Genomic DNA, 24,571 nt, shown 5'->3' on the forward strand with positions numbered 1-24,571 from the left:
TGAGGGACTAAAGCTCTGCCCCACATTGCCATGAGCTCTCCCTTTTCCTTCGGATAAATTTTATTTTCTAGCAAGGAACGGATGGCTCCATGCTGTAACAAACTGAACCTCGCAGTCTATGCAAAGCCAGCAATGAGCTACCTGCAACGCTGCCCAGAAGAAAAAAAACCAGTGCCCACCCGTAGCAATATATTCCTCTTAATATTCTGATTATGCTTGCAAGTCTCCTAACAAATACACAGTAAATACCTTGATGCAAAGTAGAAATACAAGAAAAATTACACGCTTGGCCATGTTGAGGGGTACAAAGCCGAGGTGCTAATGGGCCGTGGGGGGGAGCACTGCGGTGTCAAGTGTTACCCCCATTCAACGCCCTTGCAAAATGAACCCGGGACTGGCAAAATTCAGAAGCATGGCTCAAAACCACGTGGCTGTGAACTATCCTTGACACCTGCTTAGGTCATTAATAAAATATTTAATAGAGGAAGAACACTGGGTCTTCAGAAGTGCCTTAACCAGCGCTGAAATGCATTAGTCACCCAACAAGAACTCTCAGTTCAACACTGGAAATTACAGAATGAGGAAATCAAATCAAAGCGTGACAAGGTGGCCAGCTCAAACACTAAGTCTGGACTGTGCTACCTGCAAACAATCATGACTAAAAAATCACAGACTGTTAGTCCTTTTGGCCAGAAAGGAAAGGAGTATCCCTCCCCTGCAGTACATTGGGTACAATTAGTGGACCCTGAGACAGACTCTGGGCTTTCAATGTGCTCATTAAATAAACCCAGCAAATTCAAAGCTGCTTCACACAGATCTGCTGAACTCAAAGCAATCTTTCACTTGTTCAGTCTTCCCCTCTGGGTAGAAGTCAGTATGGGATGACATTTAACAATTTTCCTTACCTGAAGAAGTTATTTTGAGAAGATCTACAAAGGTAAACTGTCATACAGTAAAAGTGTTAATGATAAATTGTTTACGCAACTGGAAAAATAGAGAGAAGTAAGGCAGATTCACACTCAGTGAAAAGGCAGGCTGAGAAGAAAGTAGGTTTGTGTTCATTATAATTATTTATGTATCATTTAATTGAGCAGTTTCCATAACAGCTTCTGTCATGTAACTCAAGAGGTCTCGAGGAGTATATTTTTGAAACTCTGCAAGTGACAGGACTAGCTCTCAGCCCCACTTAATCACCAAGAGGTTTGGAAAGCAGCCTCTGGAAACAGTACCACCACTCTGCAACTCACCCAGTTTGTGTTTATCTTGTAAAAAAAGAAAAAGTTAGCCCTTTCCTATACACACACCTATGATAACAGGATATTCTTCACAGCTTCAAGTTGGGCACTGAAGTACTTTGTTATGATTAGTTTTATCACGCTGAATCCAAATGCTCTGGATTATTAATCAACCCTCCTGACAGGTCTCCAATAAGGAACCACGCCAAGCAGCCAGCAGTGACTCACCACTCATCTTGAGCTGGTAAAACAGAAAAGGAAGAGGGACAAGTTCTCAGATCCTACCCAGCTTTAGGAAACCCCTTCCACTGGCTTTTTCACCAGCAAAACCAGTGCATTTGTTGCCTTTGATGGGGTAAATTTCCTACTTGCCTGCTTCCATTCTACCCATAGATGACAGCTACTATATCACAGACTCTCAGTGCCCAAAGCACCTGCATTGCCTGCAGAGCTGGGGACGTGTGAAAAGCAAGTTAAAGCCCGCTCAGGTAAAACATTAAGTCCTCCATTTCCTTTTTGCTTAATCCCTCCTTAAATTCTCTGCCTTGTTTTGAAATGTCTGTTCACCCCTCAAGCTAATTTGTGGGTTTACCACGTACCATGCAACGCCTATGCCATAACACCATTATCAGAAGAGGAAAACACTTCACACAGCAGTTTGTTCTTGGCATCCAAATTCAAATCCCACTTCTCTGTTTGGGACCCAAAGTCACCACTTCCACCTCCACAGCTTGGCTGCACTGGGTCCTGGCAATGGGGGATGGAGAATGAGTACAGAGAAGGTAAATGAAGGAGAAGGCGTAGGGGTAGACATTGGCCACATGAAGAGTTGAAGCATCAACAGACTACTGAATGAAGTACTTTATGGCCCCTAGCCCCCCAGTGATGCAGCACCCCCAGAAACCCCGGTTCCCTTTCATTGCCATTTGCTGAAGTTCATGCTTGTGCTGCAGGTTGCAGATGATTAAACAGCTTTTACGGTCCCTGATCCAAAACAAATGAAAAGGGATACAAACCAAAACCATCCAGTGATAAGCGTTTGTTCCCAGCGAAACAATGAAGCGGAAGGATTTGCCTTGTTAAACACTCAGAAGGTTATCAATCCCTACCAGTTCACACCGTGCCGCCCAGCTCGGGGCAGGGACTGGTTCCCACCCCGTGACAAGGCCCCTCTGCCACCTGCCACAAGACACGGCCAAGTCACCTCCACCAAAGGCATCCTCCTTCCTCGGAGGAGCACGTTCAAAACACCCAAGAAAGGCTTCTGCAACACAAATCTGACTTCAAACCAAGCACAGGACCAAACCTGCTTCCTTGTAAAATCCTAATAGGACTCCACCATAATAAAACTAAGCAGGTTATTAAATTCTTAACTAATAATTTTCTTTCCAATTAATTTGACTGCATTGTAAAGTTGTCTTAAAACCTCCCAGAAGTTATTTTACTGCATTATGCATAGTCCTGTGAGTACAATTAAAATGTTCTGCCCGGGCTCTGCAATATGAATGGTTTCCATAATTTCTTAACAGAATTCTTCTTTCTTTGCCCAGCACAGTCCATACACCTTCAATTTATCAAACTCTCAGTCTAGGCTAGTTAAAAATAAAGCAAATAGTTCAAAACCTGTATGAAAGCAGCTTCACTTCCCACCCCATTCAACTACATGTCTTTAATTTTACCCTCTCATCATGACTTTAGGAGCTGTTTCCACAAAATTCATGGCTTTTTTCGGTGTTACTTGAAGTGGAATTTGGAACTGAAAGATGCAACTTAAACATTTAATAGCTTCAAAACTGCCAACAATATAAAATAAGGAGGCAGGATTGGCAAGCGCTACAAGCACTGAGACCTAACCTAAAACAGGAAGTTGGTAATTGGTTTGAAATGAGGGGTTAAGGTAAATTAATACACGAATCAGCTTGATTACAGACACTGTTCTCACCCGTAAATACTCCACAGCAAGTCATATAAAACACACGGATATAGCAAAAGAGGTACAGTGAAACAAGCATGCTGTGCCCTTCCAATAGTAAAAGCAGGTTTTCTTCTCTTTATTTAATGATAAAACACCCAATTTTTAGAATCATGAGTTACTCCAGCATATTGGCGCGAAACCTTGCAAGCTACAGCTCATGTAACCACGCATTACTTGGGAATTCAAACCACTCTTGCTCCTTTCAAACAGCCAAAAGTTGCCACACAAATACCAAAGTCCTCTTGACCCCCACGGGGAGCGGTTCGTTCCTGCCCAACGCCAACAACCACTTCAGATGAAGTTTCCCCATCGCGGGCCTAACACACTCATCTATTGCATCAAATCTCACACATTTTTACTTTAATTAGAGGAGAATCTCTGCATGGACTTGCTAAATTTTGTCCACAAAGCATAGACTTCAAAACAAACGCCTAAAGTCAGTTTTCTGCCCAGAACAAGTCTTGCTGTAGACTTGCACTCAACTCTCTAAGCCTGTAACACAGAAAGGTTGAGTGACCTCAACTTTAACTACAGTGTTTGCACAAGCATAAATATCCTGTAACGTGTCGTATATTAAGGCATGATTTAAAGCTTCTCCAGTGAAAATTAAAAAAATAATCATCTCTGTCTGTATTCAGAGTCATTTATCCAAGACACATGAACTGGGATTCTCTATTCAACCCACTCATTTATTCTGTGTTTACTTCTGCACAGCAAGGAAGACTACACTGGGAAAATCTGACAGTTTTTGGGTACAATGTTTTCCACAACCATGTATCAAAGATGATTAATTTTATTGCAGAGAAAAGGTTATGTAGACTTGGTAAAAAAATGAAGCAGGCTTTCCCTGGTATATATTGAGAAAGAGCAGAGGTTTAGCTAAGCCACATTATTTTTCGCTTCAGGGCTGAGGGGATGTGACCCAGGCAGGACAAGACTTATTCCAAGGGCATTCTGACTAACCCTGGAAAATAGAAAGTCTTGAAAAAATTTAATACTAATACTAAACTGATAAAGTATTTCCCATAGCCAATTTTAAATTTGATGTTCATATTTTTCACTGCTTTTTTCATATCATGATCCTAACATCTAGAACATCCAGCCATGGTCTTGGCTGGAGAAACACCAACTAAACTTTTAAATAACTGATTTTTGATGCCAAAAAAGGTTGATGCAGTCAAAACAAAGGGCATTTTCCTGGGTTTCTTGCTAGTGACAACATATGAACCGTATTTACTCCCATCCTGGTCCCCCACCTCACCCAGGTGATGTGGATCAACCCATGCAACCACCTACTTGGGCATGCAAAGGTAAAGACAAGGTGCAGGACACGGCATTTGGGCCAGGAGGAGGGGTAGGATGGAGAGCACCCAACCTGCTGGGGAGCAGAGGTGTTGAGGCAAGTCGATGCAGACAAAAGGATCCGGATGTGCAATATCCGAAGGAACAGTATTTGTCAAATACTGAGTGCTTTCTAAAGTAATCGATCCTTAGCTGGTGAAACCACCATGTTTACTCAGAGAGGGTGATATCCAGTGCTGGGAGCTCTATTTCCTAACACCACAAAAGCCCTGGGCAAAGAGCTGTATATAAATATATATTTTACTGTCTGTCATTTTGTACAACGCCCTTCCCTCAAGCACTGGTCCTCAAATCGCATTATACACTGTTAGAGGAGATTAGTTTAACTGCGGGTTTTAGGGGGTTTTTTATTTCTTTCTTCCACAAAGCACTTAACAGAAAGCAGTGCCTGGGAACTGGAGCTCTGAAGCACAGCCTAACAGTTTATTTACGATCATAGCAACTAATTGCTCAACCAAAAGCCTCGGGCCCCAGGATCATTCCCATGTCACTGAATTTGGCTGTCACAGTGATGTGCCACTCATCCCCAAAAAACCAGTGTTGTGAACCTGCTGAAGTGGCTCTGCTGGTGCAGGAGGGCGGACGGCTGGAACTGACCACTGGATAACGCTGGCTCCTTCGGTGACAAATAGACAATGGAAGCCAAAATAAAATAATCCATTTTGACATGTGGTTTTGTTAGCAAAAAGTCTGCCCAAGGTCTCAGTCAGCTCATAGGAAATTACTGTATAGATGGAGCCACTGCCCTGACAAGGCCAACCTTCCCCTCCCAGCCTTTCCTTTATTTGACAGTGACGGCTGCCACCACACCTCGTCCTTGGGCTCCGCTGTATCTCAGCCACTGATAGGAGTCACCCCATGGGAAAGTGGGATGGTGGGACTAAATGATGTCAGGTACCATGAAGAACATTTTCCTTTTTTGCCTTACAAACTTTTGAACCTTACAAGAGAGGAGCCATCCGCTTCTATGCTTGCCTTTTTGTTTTTCTACAAAGGGATTTTAACAACGCATATCCTGCCAGGAAACGTTACCATGCATTAGTGATAAAGCGTTACATAAAGAGGTCAATTAAGTTTCCAAGACACGAATCTGAGCTGATAAACATATTATATCCACAGTTCAATAACTGTGTGGAGAAGAAAAACCAATGAGCAGTTTTAGAGAAAGGAATATGGGAGAAAAACCAGGAAGAGTAGATAAAGTAACGCCATGCTGTCAAAATACTGCTTGGACCACGCACAAAGCACAGCTGCCAAACTACATCATGGGTGGAAAGGCATTTGCAAAGCTCAACAGTTGCTGGGCTGCTTTGCCAAAGGCATGAGCCTAAAGGTCAGGGAATGGTGCTTGGTTAGGAAAAGTCTGTGCTGAAATGGGCAGCAAGCTGCTCCAAGGCAATGGGGCTGTACAGAGCATGAGTCCTGCAGCACTGCCACATGGATTTGTTGTGGATGGGACCCTTTAGAGAGGATGTCTGTCACCAGACAAGCTCTCATGCTAGCACCTGAGGGGAGAAGAGCTATGAGTCCAAACCTGTGCTGAGTCCAACCCTAAGCCAGGCTCTCAGTCACTATGAGGGGCTACAGCTGCAGTCCTGGTTTGCACAGAAAAGAAAAGGAAGTCAGGCAATCTGACATCAAAACCGATGATAAAACCCTGGAGAAAATACACTTTACAGGACAAAAATGTCAAGGAGTGCACAGAGATGAGTTATCTGGCTACTGTACTAAAGGCTTTTACCAGAAATCTCCACCCCACTCCTCTGAACAGTTATGAAATCAGGCAGAGAAGGTGCTGAGATAACCTTCCCACTTCACACAGCTCCTTGAGACCTTCTCCCAACAGCAGCAACCTGGCAAACCCGATGCCACACAGGATTTGAAGAGAGCATAGGAAAAGAGACGCCAATAGAGCTTGCAAATAGAAGTGGCCAACAACCAGTGCAGCAAACAAGCAGAAAGCAAGAGCAAGAACAGAAGGAGGTCCTGGCAGGTAGCTAATTAGCAAAAGCAGTATGGCTGGGGCTTCCAAGCACCAACAAGAACTAAGCAGGACAGACACCTTGATGCAGGATTTTTTTTCAGACAGAACAGAGAACGATGTCTGGGAAACTCGTCCCTTTTTGAAACCCAAACACACAAGTGCTAATTAGATCACACCAAGTCTTCATTTTCACACTTCCAAAGCAGCTCAATTAAAAGTATGTGTTTTGGCACTGCTCTCTATTTTAGAATAGTTTAGACAAAGCTAAAAACAAAGCAATGCTTCAGCCCCAGGAGATTATACAGCTGAGGACGGATGAATCATTAGCGTACTGGAAACCTAAAAAACTCATAAGAGACATAGACAGCCCTAATGTGACAGAACACTGAAAACAAAAAAAACCCCACAATAGAAACAGTGAGAAATCAAGGAAACTTCTGAAAGTGACTGCCTTTTGCAGCTGAGTTAGTATATCAGCAGTATTTTCCTAGGGTCACAAAAGTTTTTTTAAAAGCCTCCAGGCAGTTCAGGTTGGGACAAAAACGGGAAAGCACAGATAGAATCTGGGACCTTCAAAAACACATAGCATTGTCTTATCAGTGAGCACATGATATACAAGTATACAGCTAACGAAAGAGTGAGGAATTTGTTGGAAAATATCATCAGGAAGAATTTTAATGGATCTTTCAGTGTTTCGAGTGGTACCTCAAACAAGACACAAGCACTGCTTGTAGCTCTTCAAGGTGATGCAGAAAGAGATGCCGCCACGGTTGTACGTTCCAGGGCACTGATTTGTATCTTACTTGGGTTGAGGATAATACCAAGTAGCAAGCAAGTTCCTCTTACATTAGCAGTGTAAAGAAGATTGCTATTGATGCACATAAATCACCAACCACCTTCCACTGCGTCACAGTGCCCCAATAACTTGTTCATTCCCAGTTCCTGTGCTGTGCCAAGGCACTTTGGACATTGGCTTCAAAAATTTGAGGAGAAGGGATTCACCCCATAGCAAATAATGTCACCAAGTTAGGAGAGGAGGGGAGTGGGAGGCCAGGAGATGTCCCCCACCTGGCTACACGTTGCCTCACCTGCAGGAAGGCACAGGAACAGTGTTTGGGAGGAGGCACAACCATCCTGGCTCTCTGAAGCTGGCAGCACACTGATTCAAAACTCAACCGTTAGGCTTCAGACAACTTTATCTCGGTTACAAATTACCTTGTGCCAACAACAAATTTAAGGCATCCCATCCCTGATGACAAGCATCTTCCTTATCTCCAAGTGCCACGTGGTTATGAACGAGGTCCCACACCGTGCCCCAAAGAACCTGCTGTAGAAAACTCCCTGTCACTCCTCCAGCTGCTGCGATTCCTCATGGACATAAATCACCTCTGTTTTAGATTCCTTGTCCCTCTGATTTATGACTTTAAGGAAAATAAACAAGAGTTAAGGAAATAAGGGAAAAGAGTTAATGAGCCAACCTCAGCAGCTCTGACCACATGCAAATACTGCAGCCAGTTGTCATTTCTCTGCCAGTCGATAACAAGAGCAAACATGCAAATTGATGGGTAGCACTTTTCCTCTTCTGCAGAACTTAGGATGTGATCCAAAACAACCTCACCTAAGGACTTTGAAGATTTACAGCTTTTTGATGGCACAGTAGCTCTTCATTTCCCCAGCTATCAAGCTAAATTAGGGGTACAATCTCCTTCAAAAAAAAACCAACAGAGTACAACATTCACTGGAAAAATCTCAGGCCACACGGGACTTGTATCATCAGTACACTTTATTTAAACTTACTTCTAATTATGTGGATCCGATAGAAACCCAGGCTATTGAAAACCTGCACAGTCTTTCAGGAAAGCGTTTATAAAAAGCGAAGTGAGTTTAACGTGCGTGACGTTCCAAAAACCAATCCCATCGCAACAACAGGTATCCTGACTCCCTTACCAAGGTGCAGGCTCCAGATCCTCATGTGATATCATCAAATCAGTCTCCAAACTGGCAAAACCCAAACAATTCTAAGAAATACTAATTCCACAGGAACCAAGAACTAAGAAAAGTCCAAACTGATAGTGCTTATGTAAGAGACTGGATTAAGAATAATCTACTGTGATGTGTGCGTATTTACAGAAGGCTTGGAAGAATGGAGTTTAAAACAATCACTTGATGAAAAGTTAGTTGTTAAAGGAAACAATTTGCCGTACTAGATTATATCCATGTGACCAAGGGAAGAAAGAAGTGAGCAGGAACAGAGATCAGGTATTAAATGTTGGCTCGAGCCCTCCTCTAAGTAGGATCAGGCGTCCCCACGAGCACTTCCTCCCATTCCAGATGAAGCTTTTCCAGGAACACGCGCTGAAATTTCGTAGCGTCTCCCAGCGCCTGAAGTCACCCCCGTCACAAGGGACTTATCTGCCGTTACTCCAGCAGGGATGTAACAACGGGCTGCATGCGAGATGAGCGATGATTTAGGGCTTGACTGTTCACCTCAGGGTAATGTTTTATCTTATTCTGCATCTGTGCAGCCAAACCACATCTGCGCTGGTAGGACAGGATGCAGGCAGTCAATAAAAAGAAGTTTGCCTTCCTACCTAACTAAACAATTTGCCGTCTAATATCACTCTTATATCCAGTACAGCAGGAAGAAGAGTAAAAAAAGGACTGTTCAAAAACTCTGGACCTTTCTTGTGATTTTATTATTTGGGATCCTGGTTCTGGCCTTTCTAGCAGAGAGACAGAGGCAGGGATTGACAGGAAAGGTCCTCCTCAGGAAGGTAAGGCTGCTCGTGACATCCCAAAAGCTGGTATTTCTGCCTCCCTGTTTTACACATCCTGGGGAGGCCAGGGGTGAAGGCGGCGCTGGGTCACAGCAATCTCACACAACTGGGATCATTACGCTAACTTCAGCGTTATACACCATAAAAAGCATGCCAGGTCTTGCTATTAAACTCACTGCGTCGAGACATCGGTTGATTCACTTCAAGTGATATTTGATTAACAAAATGTGAAACCAACATCTGCAGGAAGAGCAAATTTAATGCCACATACGTCTTGGTGAGCAACACTTCCTATTTTCTCAGCTTATTTGCTATTGATCTACGGTATTGCAATTCCATACCCAGTCTGGAGCTAAAGAAAGCCTGGGAAGAGCCATGCCAGCCCACAGCGCAGCTCCATCAGGCCCAGAACAACCCATGGCCATCCAAAAATGGCACCAGCAGAAAGCAAGCAGGCAATGAAGCTTCTCCAGATGCCACCAATGTGGTTTGGGGATTTTCTGAGGTGGGGAAGGGAGTGCCTGCACATGCATGCAACCATCAACTCACAGCCCTCGCTGTAAAGGCTACAGCAAAATAAATTTAAAAACCAACTACTCTTCCTCCCTACAGCATCCATCAACCTTTCAGATTTGCTAGAGCTCTGCTTTTCTGGACATCTTCCTAGCTGGCTTCTTCAGCTTCCCACTTTTAATCCTGGACACCATGAATTACACTTGAACGCTTTCAGCACGCCAGAGCACTTACTATTTCGATAATGACTTCTCCAGAACTTTATATTTTTATTATTCTGAATGTAATGTTTCCAAACAACACTCTGGACTGTTCCACTCGAGCAGCATTGCTGTGATAACCCTCTAAGAACCCCAGCTCCTCCTGAGTTACTGTTATCCTGACACTAGCTCTGAGATTTAGAGAAGAAACCGACTCTCAGCAGAATTTGCTTGAAATGAATCATTATTCACCAGGGCAAATCCAAAGCTCACATCCCCTCTGAACAACCAATGATTCACAGCTTTTCACCAATAGTTGGAGGCGGTGGCTTGCCAGGATCTGGAGCTGTGTTCAAACTATACATGGTGATACTTGCGACGTCTGCTCGAATCAAACTGTTCCTTCTCTGTGTTGGTTCGTAATAATGCCAACAACGGTCACAGCTGGGAAAAGAGAATTGCAGTTTATGTCTTCTGTACAGAAAGTGTTCAAATATTTATCTCTGATGTACGGCTCCAGAAGAGGCAGCTCTAAGATCTCCTGCAGCACCCGACTGTATCTGACACCTCACTTGAACACAACACGTGCTTTCAGGAGCTGTAAAGAATCACCATTTCTATCGCTTTCAGACACTTCCCGACTAAAACGCTGGAGCCATTATCCTGTTATCCAGCGGCACACACTGTACATAAACAAGCAGTCCTACATCCTTGGCCCTGGAGACCTTCTGACACGATCAAAGAACCAGCCGAAAATAGCGCGAAGGAGCACTTTAAGCTGAAGAGGAAATGATTCACAAAACAACAGCAACAACAAAAGATAGGACTGGCAGGCACTGACTTCTGAGAAACCAGCAGGCTGATCTGTCATCGTTCAGTGCACTTCGTTTCATGTACATATAGAGTAGATGTTGTTACTGTTTCAATACACCACTGCTGCGAGCAAATGCAGAACCAGAGCTGTCTCCTGCATACTGCAGCAAGCAATAGGGGGCTGGACCCCAAAACTCCTTTCAGGCAGACTCGAGCAGCAGAAAGTCCTCGTCTGGGTACTATTTTCAGACTAAGACTCTAAAATTTCAGCCATAGCATGCAACGCGTGAGACGGTTGTCATGAAAAACATTCCACGTTATAAACTACTACTCTAAAAGCACCAGAGGTTGGGCCAGGAATCCAAGCCCCAAGTGATATCAAATGACTTATTATGCTGTTTCCTTCCACCAAAGAAATTACGTCTTGCGAGAAAAACCAAAGCAGATATCTGAAATTAAACAAATTCTGCCTGGCAATTAAGCAGATGGTAAAAGAGCAAAAAGAGACTGTGAGGAAAGATGGGTTCGGTTTATCCTTTATACCGACACGCTGCTTCCCTCCTTGACGAGACCGAGAAGTATTGCTGTAATCATCGTATCAACATTTTTTTGCCTTCCAGTAATTATGACACCGTATAATTGAAGCTCCTGAAATTGATGTAAGCACAGCTCCATAAAATATAATAAGAACCCACAGGTGGAAGTTAAAGTAGTGAAAATCAATCAAGAAATAAAGCACTTTTTTTCCTTCTTTATCAGAATAATTGACAAGGTCTGAGGTAAATCCTGTGTCAGTAGCTATCTTTTATCACGATGCTCTTCCAGAAGATAAAGGCACAGGTTCAGGGAAGCCCTACAGCTTGAATTAAGAAGTGGACACAGTCTCGCTGACTGCAACGATACTCTGACTTCATACGCTAAGAGTAGGTTAAGTACCTGGAAAAACAGTCTAAGTCAAATACCTTACTTTGCAAAAGCTAAATATTTGAAAGTTACCATAGCACCTCAATATTCCCAAGATGTAACACAAGAGGACAGGAGAGGAACTTCTGAAATGCTGCCTCCAAATGCGGTCACCGCAAGGCACCGCTCAACCCTGGCAGGAGGCCGATGGCCACCGTCTTCAGGAGCGCAGGATCACAAACTGCAGGGACAAAACGTCCCTCCCTGAGGCCGGTGGTGCCACACGGAAATTGCTGGCTCTTGGTCAGAACTAATACTAAGCACAGAAATATGAACTGACACACTGATCACTGCTGAACAGCGAGCAGCTCTCCCTGAGGACGGATGAACACACAGAGCTCTAAAGACCGACACAATAAGCACAGGGAGGACCATCCAAGCACTTGATGCACACGTTGGGAAGGACATGATGTTGAGAAATTCAAGTCTGATAAATTTCCCACCACTGAGCCAGGAAGCAGAGGGCTGGGGAAGAAAACACTGCTGTCCCTCTGAAGAAGGTATTACAGAAAGCATTACCGTGCATCTAGACTATTTCAACATCTCCTTATGTTTCACTGTGGCATTTACACCTGTGTGTGAGGTACCACCACCACCACAAATCCCTGGAGAAACTGCCCCTAGGCAGCGTTTTCCTCTCACAGGCACTTGACCCACACAGACTGACCCAATCTTCTGCAAGACACTGGTTTCCCACCAAAAAACCCAGCTCGGTTCGTGGTAGAGCACAGACCAATGGGTTGGGAATAGTGACAACAGTACAAACATAAAAGCAATCAGTACGCACATCTCAATCCTGACAAACCAATATGTACAGAGCCTGTAAAGTCTCCTCCGAGAGCATCAGTGATACCACACACCTGATTTACATTTTTGCGAGGAAATAACTGAAGCTGTTCAGGTTGTTCCAAAGGCCCAGTGGGAAGGAGAAAACCCTCAAGACACCTATATGGGGCAGCTTTGCAGCAGCATGAGACTAAACAAATGGAAAAACCTAAAATAGGTTGCGACAGTTTATCATTAATCAGTAGGAATTACTTGGCAGGATGCAGCATCTTGCAGCACAACTTAGTGGCACCTTTCCCACAGAACTAATACAAACACGAGCGCACAGCGAGAGATTCAGGGAGCAGGGGAAAAGGGATGTCATCGCTGATTAAGTTGCTGATGGCAAGAAACAAAAAGATGAGACTATATAGGGCAGCACCTGTGTGGCTGCAAAACACGACTGGCGTGTTCCAGCTGCTTCATTTGGCAGGGTTACATTCGCCAAGGAATAATCACAATCATACCGCAAAACAGCAAAGTCTTCTGAATTGTCTCCACGCAGGAGACACCACTTCTCCACCAGTTCTATTTATATCAGCATTTGCCCAGGACAGGGGGAATATTCTGAATCCTTCCTCTTGTATTCATAAAAGAACATTACTTTTGAAGATATGAAGGTATGAGGATATAAGAGAGAGGCGTTATCTTTGTTTAGAGCCAGATATAAATGGAAAACTGCAGGCAAAGCTCCCAGCTGAGGCAATCTCCATCAAGCCCACAAAGAAAACCTTGTGCTGGCAGGTCCTGGCAAAGGATCTAAGTGCCCAAACTATTCAATTTTTCCAACTATATATGAAATAGTCTAATACAAAAGATAATTTATGTATATGGATTTGGTGATCCAAACATAGTAATCATCACAGCTTTAGTGAACTCTGATTTGGACTCTTGAATAACTATCAAAGAAATTTTGCTTCAATACTCAAAATTGGGGTTTAGAGGTTACACAGATAGCAGCAGAACTCTTTCCTACATTTGTATATGGATATACTTGTAATATCTTAGATCCTACTTACATTTGCCTTTTGCATAAGGTAGATTTGCATTTAGACGTGTCAATAAATACTTGGGTTTTTTACTCATTTTGCACATACTTCAAAGGAAGACATAAGTTCTAATACATTTCAAACCCTCATTTCCATCGCTATTAGATTCAAACAGAGAAGGCTGAGGGTTCATCAAATGACCAGACTGAAGACCTTGCATTTGCAAGCCTAAAATCATATAACTTTAAACAAAGACAGAGAGAAGGCAGCTAGAATGAGTGAAAAGCACCAGGTCAAAGTAGTTCAGACCAGTCCCTACTCTGCTGGAACTGCCCTCACTATTCCTTTTGTCCAGAAGATATACAACGGTCTTGAAATTCTCAAGAAGAGTTCAAAAGTCACGTTTGGAAACCAATTTGGGGCAGTTCTGTCATGCTTGTGTGTGAAAACCCATGTTAAAATTGCTAACTGTAGCTTACATCTCCCAGCAACTAGAGAAAAGGAGTAAGAACTTCCCCTGCATAGCAGTGTTAAAAGATAAACCTGCAAACAAAATTAGATTATCCATATGTGTGAAAGGACTTTGAGTTTTATCAGTGAAAGGAAAAAACCCAGAGAGTGAGCTCAGTGAAACTCTCAGACATGAACATGAAAAATGGGTTGTCCCCCATTTGGCTCCAATCACTTCACACATTCTTCATTCACGTAAAGAAGGGTATTACCACAAAATCTGGAGCTGTGACAAGATAAGCTCTCCATGGACTAATTGACCCACAAATTAGAGAGAGTTAATCATTACTAAAGCTTTGTCAACAGCACTTGTCAAATACATGAGCAACTGTAAACACCTACTCGGAGCTATCCAATACCACAGCACGAAGACAGCTAAACAACACGTATCAAAAGTCACCTCTGACAACCACACTTTGAACCAGCCTTGTTGTCAGGCTTCTCCAGACAGCGATGAAGGAGGCCATTCCATGCAAAGAGTGAGGTTTCAAGACTTTAGGCATCACTTCTTCCAAACATTGTAATGGATAGAGTGGTTTAATCTACAGCAGTATAAACTGCGATTTAGCCCATCTGATCTGTACAAAATTCTCTCATCAGGCTCTAAGTTTAGTGAAGAAAATAATAATAATAATCTGTTTCTGTCAAGTGTCGTGGTATAGGGCTGGGCTGGCCACTAAATCCTGGACAGACGCTCTCTATTAACTCCTCTCCCCTGGGCTCCCGATGGCTTCTCCGGGATCGAACAGAAAATTAGTTCTATTTAGCTCAAACCAGGACATCAGATCACAGAAAAAGATACTGAACTGACCTTCCATTGCTCCTTGGGAAGCAGTTTCACTACCACGATGTCACCATTCAGGGCTCTGTTACGAGCAACCACTCCATCAATGAAGATATCGCGAGTGCCATCCTAGTCAGAGAGGAAGAAAAATAAATGCCAGACCAAAACATATCACATTACAGTTGTTAGGAGGTTTAAAATGCTGTCACCAAAAAAAAGACACACGCCCTGGTGAGACAAACATCCCGCAGTTGTGCACAGAAATTAAATGGATTCACCATATGCAATACCTTTCAGCAAATAAGCTCCTCTGCACGTACATGCCAGCACAGTAGTTCCACACTATTTATTTAACACAGAGCCAAGCCCTCGAGATGTATTGTCTGTGAGCTCGACAGTTACTCTACGGTTACTCTTGGGAATGGATCGAGAGCTTTCTGCAGCCGCAGCTCTTCACACACTAAGTTCCCAACTCAAGCACTCAAAGCTGTTGCTCAGACCGTGGTTACAAGGGAATCTCTTTGAAGTGAGCTGTGCAGAGCTGCTCTGCTGGTGACATGGGACAGGAGGGACACTCAGCTCTGGGATCAGTCGCTCAGTCATGGAGGTGGCCTGGAGAGAGGCACTGGGGATGCAGCCTCTTTTTTTAATGAGTTAACACCACATATTTGGCACAACTAATGTTTAGTTATGGTGCCAACTGCAAGCCAGAAGATCTTTCACTGTAGCAGACATGTCAGGACACCGTCCCTCAACATTCTGGGTTAACGTCCTTGCGCAAGAGCCTCTACTAATTGTGTGCACTATGATTATCCACCCCAGACACGTCTGGCATTTGCCTCATCTACATTTAGTTTGGAAGGTTTTCTTCATGGGGTGAATGAAGATTAAGTTTCCTGAAGATGCCAACACAAAGGTTTTAGTTTTTTAAAGATTGCCGGTTTTGTCCTTTTTTTTTTGGCTAATTATTGACAGTGCTCCTGCTGCTTTCATTTCTATTCCCCATAATTCAGCATCTGAAAAACTTTTGTGCCTGTTTACAGTGCTGTGAATTTGTCAAACTGTGAACATTTACTACCAACATGAGCAGTTGACAACATTTTTCTAGAGAGAGCCATCTTTGCACAGTTATGAGGTACAAAAAAAGGGGGATGCCTTTCTTTAGATTAGAACTTCATTGTCTTTCAATGAAAAAAACAGCCTTGCAAGAATGAAAATCTTAATCACAACTTCAGTCGCTTCTCAGATACAGACTGAGTTTCATATGCTTGAGTAAATCCAATCAGAAGTACCAGCGTGCTCAGCCTCCAAGAAAAACTTCTTTTATAACCTGAAAACATGAAGCCCTAATATCACATAAATATCTTACTCTGCTTAGATACCAAAACAGTAAAACGGCAGAACCCTGCCACGATGTGAAACTAAGGCCGTGCTCCAAGAGACCAAATTACTCTTAGAAAGAAAAGCAGCAGTGGCTCAACAGCTGTGTGAAAACTGCCTCCCATGACAAGATGCAGAAAAATTGCAAAGCCTCTTGGACCAACATAATTCAAATTGGAAACCGTTCTTTTCAAAAAGCCAGATTTTTTACACATGGTCTTATTCTTCATTTCTCCCCACCACTCTCTCTTCTGCCCCAACTCTTTACCTAAATCCGCCACATACATGAAAAGAAAAATTCAACATCACTTTGTAAGGAAAAAGTCTGCTTTTTTGTATCTGTACCTGTAGCTGCTCTGTGCTGCAGGTCCCAGGCTGGCACTCGTGGTAATGTGTTGATTCTACATCAGTTTTTCCTTCTCTCCTGTGTCCAAGAAAACGCAAGGCAAACCCTTTCCCCCACCCCTGTAAAGATGCCTGATGTACCACACCACCTGGTTAAAGCTGTATCCAAGCCAGTCACTCTCATCCCAAACAATATCTCCATATATATGTGTATATCTATATACACACACACACACTCTGATACGTGTGTTTGCACACCTATTTTACAGCAGTTAATTTCAATGCCTGTAACAAAGCTGCAATTAGGAAATTGCCATCAGTTCTGCTTTTGCCTCCAAAAAGAAGCATTTCTATACCTTGAGCTCCAGGCTCACGATTGTTGGGTGACCGCATGCATTTCCAAGAACACTTGTGCATGCCACTTTTTCCTTCAGCACCCCAGGGTACCAACGTAATTAAAATGCCACCGAATCACAACACAACACAAACACTTGCAAAGTCCCAGCTGCCTCCAGGGTGCATACACTGCACTGACCACTATGGCTTTAAGACTCTTGCAGCCCCTTCCAGGGAGCACAGGGATTTTACTGCTGCGTAGCCACCTAGGAATATCACAGCAGTGATTTCATCTGCTCCAGAAGTACCTTCCACCAGTACAGCGCAGTTGCTCCATCACTCGTGCTCAGCAGCATCATTCTTCACACTGACAATGCTGTCATTTCAAACCACACCACTGCGTGCAGGGAAGACACCAGATGCGATGCAGGGCTTTAAATGCTCAGGTCCCTAGTCTGCATGGCTTTCAAGAGAAAGGCCCTGGGCCTTCCCCTCAACTCTTCATGCAATGAGACGAGCAGACAGAGCACATTTGCAGCACGAAACACTCTGGGACTTGTGGTTTTAGAAGGTGAACAGCTGTTGCATTTGAACTCCGTGAAGCCATAGCCAAGTCAGAGCTGAAGAGAAAGGGGGACAGTGCCCTATTCAGCAGCAGGAGAGAGAGAGGGTGATTTTTCACAGCTGCAGCTCTTGCAGCATCTGGCAGCGATGGGAAGTCCTGCAGAACATGAAGGCTGCAAACCCTCTATTATGGCAGATAATGTTATATGAAGGATAAGCTTTCTAAAGCATCTGTCTTAAAGTGAGGACAGTGTCCACACCAGCCAGAGCCATCTTCATCCAGGTGCTGATTCTGCCTGTTCTCACGGACAAGGCTGGTTCTGGTATACAGCTCCACAACGGGCATAAAAGTAGAAAGACAGGGGAGATAACCTTGGCTAACCTTCGTCGTATGTATTCCTGCCTAAAGAGCAGGGACTGCACAAGGCCACAGCTGGACATGGGGGGTGATTAGGGTAAAGCTTCACATCCAATTAAGCCCATGTGAGTAGCTGGATTTCTCATTTAACCTTGCATTTTGTCACTTCAGAGAATACGTTCAACAGCTTACACTTACCACAGCTATGAGGACACTTGTAAAGTTCCTTTCCCACTTACGCACAGTGCTGCTTCACTGATATCCTGGAGAGCTGCTCTGTACCACTTCCTCTAGTTAATTTTAGTCTATTTTGTGCACTTCCAACTTTCCCCCATCTCTGTAATGCCAACCTTTTCTAACAAAGTGGGCTCTAAAACACTGCCCCAAATGAACAACTTGAAATGAAAATGCCAGGAATATCAAGGTTTTCAATCCAAGCTCCAAAACAACAGTGCTGACAGCAGCAGGGCCAATGACAGAGTCAGTGTTTCACCGTCTCGGGGCAGGCTCTGCCTTCTCCCCCCCCGCATCAACAAACATTTCAATGTGAAACTCTCTCTTTCATTGACGGTAACATTTTGACCAAGTCAGTTCCAGATAAAAAGCTCTGGCTCTGCCAGCTGTGAGGTCACTTTTCCTACTGGAAGTCCCTGAAATTGCAAGAGCCCTTCTTCTCTGTCAAAATCAGGCAAGAAGAGACAAGAGGCGTAAGCCAGCCCCGTGTTACAGAAGCACAGCCCAAGCCAACCAAGACACAGCTTCTGCAAAAGCAGACACATGAAAAGGAATCACGCGTATTATTTCTGGAATGATTTTTCAAATTAGCTCATGCAGCAGATCGAAAACGGAGAACATATTTGTTTAGGGAAGATTAACTTAAAACAGTAGAAAATCTATAAAACTTCTGCGGCCATAAACCAAGGGTGTCCAGTTACCCTATCTGGTGGTCCTCGAACCCGATTTCGGCTGCCCTCTGTGGGACCCAACAGTATCCCCAGTTTCAGCACAAGCTCATTCAGTAGCTCTTTGAGGTATCAAAAAGGAGAATTCATTTGGGAATACTTGATTTAAACGAAAATCCAGATCACGTTCATTTATTCCAACCCATTCACCTCTGAGTGACCTTCTGTGCACAGCATAACTCCCATCTTAATGCACCTTTACTTATGAACTTTAAAGCATTATAAAATTACACTTACTGGAGATGGAATGAAGGCTTCATGGTACTTCTTAGGATTTATTCTCAAGGGTCCCTTAAAAAAAGGAGAAGAAGGAGAAAGATTATGCCTGAATCTTATTAATTTTATATAACATCAGTGAAATGAGAGGGCTGTGGTTAATACATCTACTGTGAAACATGAGAGATACGTCTAAATTTCCATTATACATTTCAAGTCTTGACAACTTAGCATCCGAGCAATTTCAAGCCAAAAGGCAGTTTCATGATAGGCTTAAGCTGATCTACAGCACTCTGTCACTGAAGAGATGGTGAATTATTATTCGTTGCTGCTACTGGGTGGATTGAGGATCCAAGCCCTCCCGTTCCCTTCACACATTTCCTGCTGCGCATCCACCAACTTTGCTAACAAACAGACAACGGAAACAATTGGTTTTGCTCAGTTTTGAAAGAGCAGAATGTTGGTTTTGCTTATTTTAGGGGACGGGAGGAAAGAGGAAAAGCTGACCTGCAGGGCTCGCATGGCAGCAGGTATCAGCCTTATGGGGCTCTGGCTGCTTAGGCTGCTCCTGCAAACAGACAGTAGCAGGAACTCTGTGATAAGAAACATTTCCAAAGAAGAATCAGAAGGATTTTCCAAAAGCAAACATTGAAAGTCGACAGGATTAAATTCTGTTTAAACACGTTCAAAGACAAACTATCTTAAATACATTTGAAACTCCACAGTCTACCTGTTTCTGCTTTGTTATCTGCCAACCACAAGGCTCAAGTCACCTGCAACAAATTCACATCACCCCTCCAAAGTAAACCAACCAGTTTTGCTGCTTCAGGTCCACCCGAAAGAAAGGGAGAGCCAACCAAGGACTTACAGCGCCGTTCCCATCCCAAGAGGGTCCTGGGATTGCGATTCGTGTGGCTGCAGTTTAAACTGAGAGCATTTGATTTTCCTGTTCATTCAACTACGTATCTCCCTTCAGACAGGCTTCTGCTTTGGGCTGAAGCTTTAAAACTTTCTCCACTTGTGTATTTGAAACAACGTTGGCCGATTTGTTATAGGAACGGATTCCATCTGTTTGCACTTCTGCGTTAAGCAATCAGAAGAGCCTCTCACAGGAATTGCTTCCTTAAAAATTTACGGCAGCATATAATTTTTTTTATGTATTCTGGGAAACACTCAGACGATAGGAAAATAAAGCTGATTACAGTGAAAGTTTTGCTGCCTTGAAGAAGAAATTGCAGATTTATGAAGTTTTTCCATTGTTTTTATTTGCTTAAGTTTGGAAATACCAGCACCGTATATTCTATATTCTTCAGGCGTTATTGGAATACTTTGCTGGGATGTTTTATGTAATTATTAAAGAGCACACTGGCCACATGGCAAGCACAACCCAGGACAACGGCACGAGAACAAAGACGACCCACTGGGAGCAACCCTGGGGATACGTTATGATTCAGCAAAGCGAGAGCTAACTCGCTGTCATCAGCCTCCATCGGCACTGGTGCCCACTGATGGAAAACTCTCAGTGGTCTTCTTTTCCGCCCCTTATTTCCCAGAATCAGCCATCCAAACCAATACCCTGTTAGTAAAGGAAGCTGCTATGGAGAGAAAGGACAAAAAGGAAAAGCAATGGTTGCTCTGCTTGACAACGAGTCAAACAATTCCCATACCAGCGCCTACCCACCCCACAAAGCAGATGAGGCTATCGCATGTGGTACTCTGCAGAATCCCCTTGAATATTTTGGGACAGCTGTCAATCAGCCAGGTGCAAATGCCCATTATGGGCGTGAAAAATCAGGTTTTGTGTCCGTGGCCCAGAAGGCTCCAGAGCAGCGACGTGCCCATGGATGCGAGCTCCAGCAAACACATGGAGGAGCAAAGTGTTACCACATTTACCACGCAGGGGGTTTCTCTACGTTTTCTATGCACTACCTGATTATGATCAGCATTAGAATTCTTACATCGAGCAGCATTAAAATACTTCAGCTTTTTCTTTAAGCAAGAAACTCCCCAAATTTATCTTAGAAAGCAGATGGGCCCTATTATCTGTGCCTATGAAAATCCTATTTACGATGTTGTACATTTCACGCTGTGATATCATATCTGGAACCAGTCACTCGCCCCATCTGCAACGAACAACTGTTCTCATATGTGTGTTAGGGGGTGAGGATCTGGCTGCAGAGTCTCATGATGTCACACCAACGTTGTATTATTTTACAATAGCTTGCAAATAATAGCTGCTATATTTATCAGTGTTTTTATGTCAGTAGGGCCTTTGTTTTGAAAAGGAAGAGAAAGGTTTGCAGGAGGGTTTCTAAAACACTTTCTTATGATTCACACTTACTTGCCAAAAAAGTTTTCAACTTTACTGAGCTTCCCCAGCAAGATACAAAAGTGTCGTGATTTCTCAAGCTGCTCTGCTACAACCAGGGTAGGCAACGCTCGGACTAAACTTCATGTGTCTCAACTCAAGCAGTTTATTCCATAACATATATGTCTATATTGGTTTGTGTGTACAGAACACCAAAAGAAAAGGTCAGGGTTCAATGATCTGCTTGCTTCCAAGGTCATCTTGGAAAAAAACAATCCATGAAAATCAGGGAAACCCCAGCCTCCATACCCACAGCTTTCCAAGGAAAAACATCCTCTTAATGGCAAAGCAGGCTCTGCACCTCCTTATGCTCTGCACTCCCACTCCACCTGACCCCAGCAGCCCTGCAGGGAGGGTCTGGGAGACACTGGAGGCGTGGGGCAGACACGAGGTTCTGGCTGGTGCTTCACAGGATGATTACGGTCCTTTGGGTCAGTGGTCCTTAATACATAACCTGACTTCATCTGTTGTGCAGAGCCAACACCATCCGCTTACGCAACTGCGCAGGATTTACTCAATCTTGTTTGCCTCCAGACTGGCTGATGTGATTCCAACCAACCCGATACGCTTGGTGTTTGCTCACTGCAGACAGTTTTATGGGCAGGGAAGGGGGAAGTCTACGTACTCTGAAGCGCCTGAACTCAGATCCCCTTTTCTGTGGAAGGACACTTCTGCACGATTAAATGAATCCAGGAATCCTGCAGGGCACACTACTCCATGCTCCTTTTCAAAAACTGAGTTATGTCAGATACAGGACCAGAAGCCATTAAGACTAATGGTATTGACAGACATCAGCACTCATAAAGATAACACTTTTGTTCTTCCTGGCCTAGGACTGCTTAATCTTCACGGCACTTGTGTTTTATCGGAGCGATCTCCACATCTGCCAGCAGTTTCAGTGGACTGGGCTTTCGGGAGCTTTTAGTTGCATAGCTGCATTGCCGGGGTCCAGCAACACCCCCAGAGTTCACAGTAGGGTCTTTTCTCTCTAACGCATCTCTCACTCAAATAAATGTAGATCTGGTGTTTTCAGGATGCTGCAGGGGATGCCATCTGCTCAGAGAGTCACAGAGAGCACTGAAGTTTGCTCAGGAACATCAGATTCAGACTAGAAGGTTCATTCTCCTCTTCTGCAGGCTCCTGCAGAGCATTTTTGCAGGTGGCCATGCCAGACCAATGCTCTACTTTTGGGGATTAACAGAACAGGTATTTGTTCACTATGTCTCTTGCCATTGTACAGAGCAGTGTTGAGTATTTGTTCATTCACTAAAGCTGCTTTCAGGATCTCACCTATCCTGGTTGAGGCCACAATGATGAATAGTCTTGATGAGATCATCAGGATGAATGAGATGAGGATAAGAGATACTGAACTGGGATGCCTGTGTCCTAACACTCAGCCTTGAATTATTAAATCCAGCTTCTACAGCCTCAACTGTTTCTCCGAGAAGTGGAACTGGATGAAAGGAAAACAGCTACAGCTTAAGAAAGCACGTAGGAGCCTTCCAGTTACGCAGCACATGACCTGGAGTAGACACTACGCACTTACAAGAATGAGGGATTCTCTTGCCAGAGAGCACGCAATCACAGCTCCTCCGGGACGCAGCATTGCCATGGGATTCTCAGGTAGCAGTCATAGGCTGATGTGTCTCATCCGCAGCTGCACTTGACCTCATAGGCAGTCTACACACGCTGCACTTAATGCTATCAGGCTGCGCTACCCACAACAGGGGCCAAAACCACTTGTGGAGGTAAGGCAGAAGCTTTAGTTGGTGCCATATGTGACTGCAGCCAAGGGGGAAATCACAGCTTGAGGCTTTCATTTCTTTCCTCAGCATTTGCTTCACAGTGTGGATGTCTATGATGGTCTTTAAAAAGGTGCTGGCCCAAGGTCTGGGTCGCTCACTCTGGTCATCAGCAGGGACATGCCGTGTAGTTGTGGTTCTGGTAGCTAAGAGCTGATCGGATTGGCTGGAATCAGCCAATCTTACATGTGGATTCCCCATCACACCTCCAGAAATGATGCCATTATATCATTACACAAGAATTACTACACAATTGAGAAGGAATCAGACAAAACTTGAGGTGATGCCATTGCAACTTCAATGCATTGATGAAAGCACTCTCGCCAGCATGACAACACTATTAAACAGCAACGCACCGATGTGTTTGGGATGTCTCAGCACTTGTCCATCATGGCCTCACTGGTTTTCACCTGCTGTTTTTCCCCAGCCAGTCTGGTCTCACTGAGATGCTGGGTGTGTCACGAAGAACATCACACCACGTCAAGGTGCAATGCACGACAACAGGGGTTGTAGGATGCTGTCCTCTGCTCCTCAGTGAACCTCATCCCTGCCTCCCTTTATGCACAACTCCTTCTGAGATCCAACTGCCCACACAAACGGCAAGTCCACCCTCACATTTTGCCAGATATTCAGACAACTGCTGCCTAATTATGGCTGCAGTTTTGCTGCTCCAAATGGAAGCACAACGTCCAATCTTTGATCTTTAGAGACGAGAACATGCCTATTGCTGTTCAAGGCAAATAACCACGTGCGCAACTCATTTTCTGCATCTTCATGGGCTTTTCAGCTCCATCTGCTATCTGTGCCTTACTTCAGTAAACCATACACTGTCATCAGTGGCTGGGTCTGCCCTGTCACCTCAGAGGAGTGCAAAGACAATTCTGCAAGTAAATCACTACCTGGCCATCTGATATTAATTTAACCATAGGTTCTAACACTTTACCGGAATGCAGCAAAGGGCACGGTCCTGTGAGACCCCAGGGGCCACAGCATTACCCAGAGCATGAGTGTCCCTTTTGTTGTGGGAGGAAGACTTCTGGGAAGAGTTAGACTGAAAGAGTAAGAGTAGATCTGGAAGTGGAGGTATCTGCACCTCATTGCTGAGGGCTAATAAACGCCTTTGTGAGGAATGCCAGCCATAAGTATCTTGCTAAGGGCATTAACTTTTACTTAGTATATCAACACCTTGTCATGCAACCAACTAACACTGATTTCCAACAACTGCCTGTGATTTCCACAGACTGATCACAAGAGCATGGGTATTTATGTTCCAGGTACCTGAATTAGCTCTCCCCTTTTCAGTCCTGCTG

At 44.0% G+C, this 24,571-nt stretch overlaps 1 protein-coding gene across 1 annotated transcript in view; it reads right to left on the reverse strand.

The window, feature by feature from the left end:
* Positions 1-24,571, reverse strand: part of LOC104537422 — a gene marked incomplete at its 3' end in the record, with an annotated part of 55,171 nt that overhangs the window by 14,293 nt on the left and 16,307 nt on the right. Inside the window, 3 exon segments of the mRNA XM_010180311.1 lie at positions 14,958-15,059; positions 19,113-19,166; positions 24,540-24,571. The exon segment at positions 24,540-24,571 is cut by the window's right edge and continues 10 nt beyond it. Coding sequence (XP_010178613.1) covers positions 14,958-15,059; positions 19,113-19,166; positions 24,540-24,571 — 188 coding nt within the window.

This window comes from Mesitornis unicolor, unplaced genomic scaffold (genome assembly GCF_000695765.1).
Source record: "Mesitornis unicolor isolate BGI_N332 unplaced genomic scaffold, ASM69576v1 scaffold8050, whole genome shotgun sequence".
NCBI classification, from domain to species: domain Eukaryota; kingdom Metazoa; phylum Chordata; class Aves; order Mesitornithiformes; family Mesitornithidae; genus Mesitornis; species Mesitornis unicolor.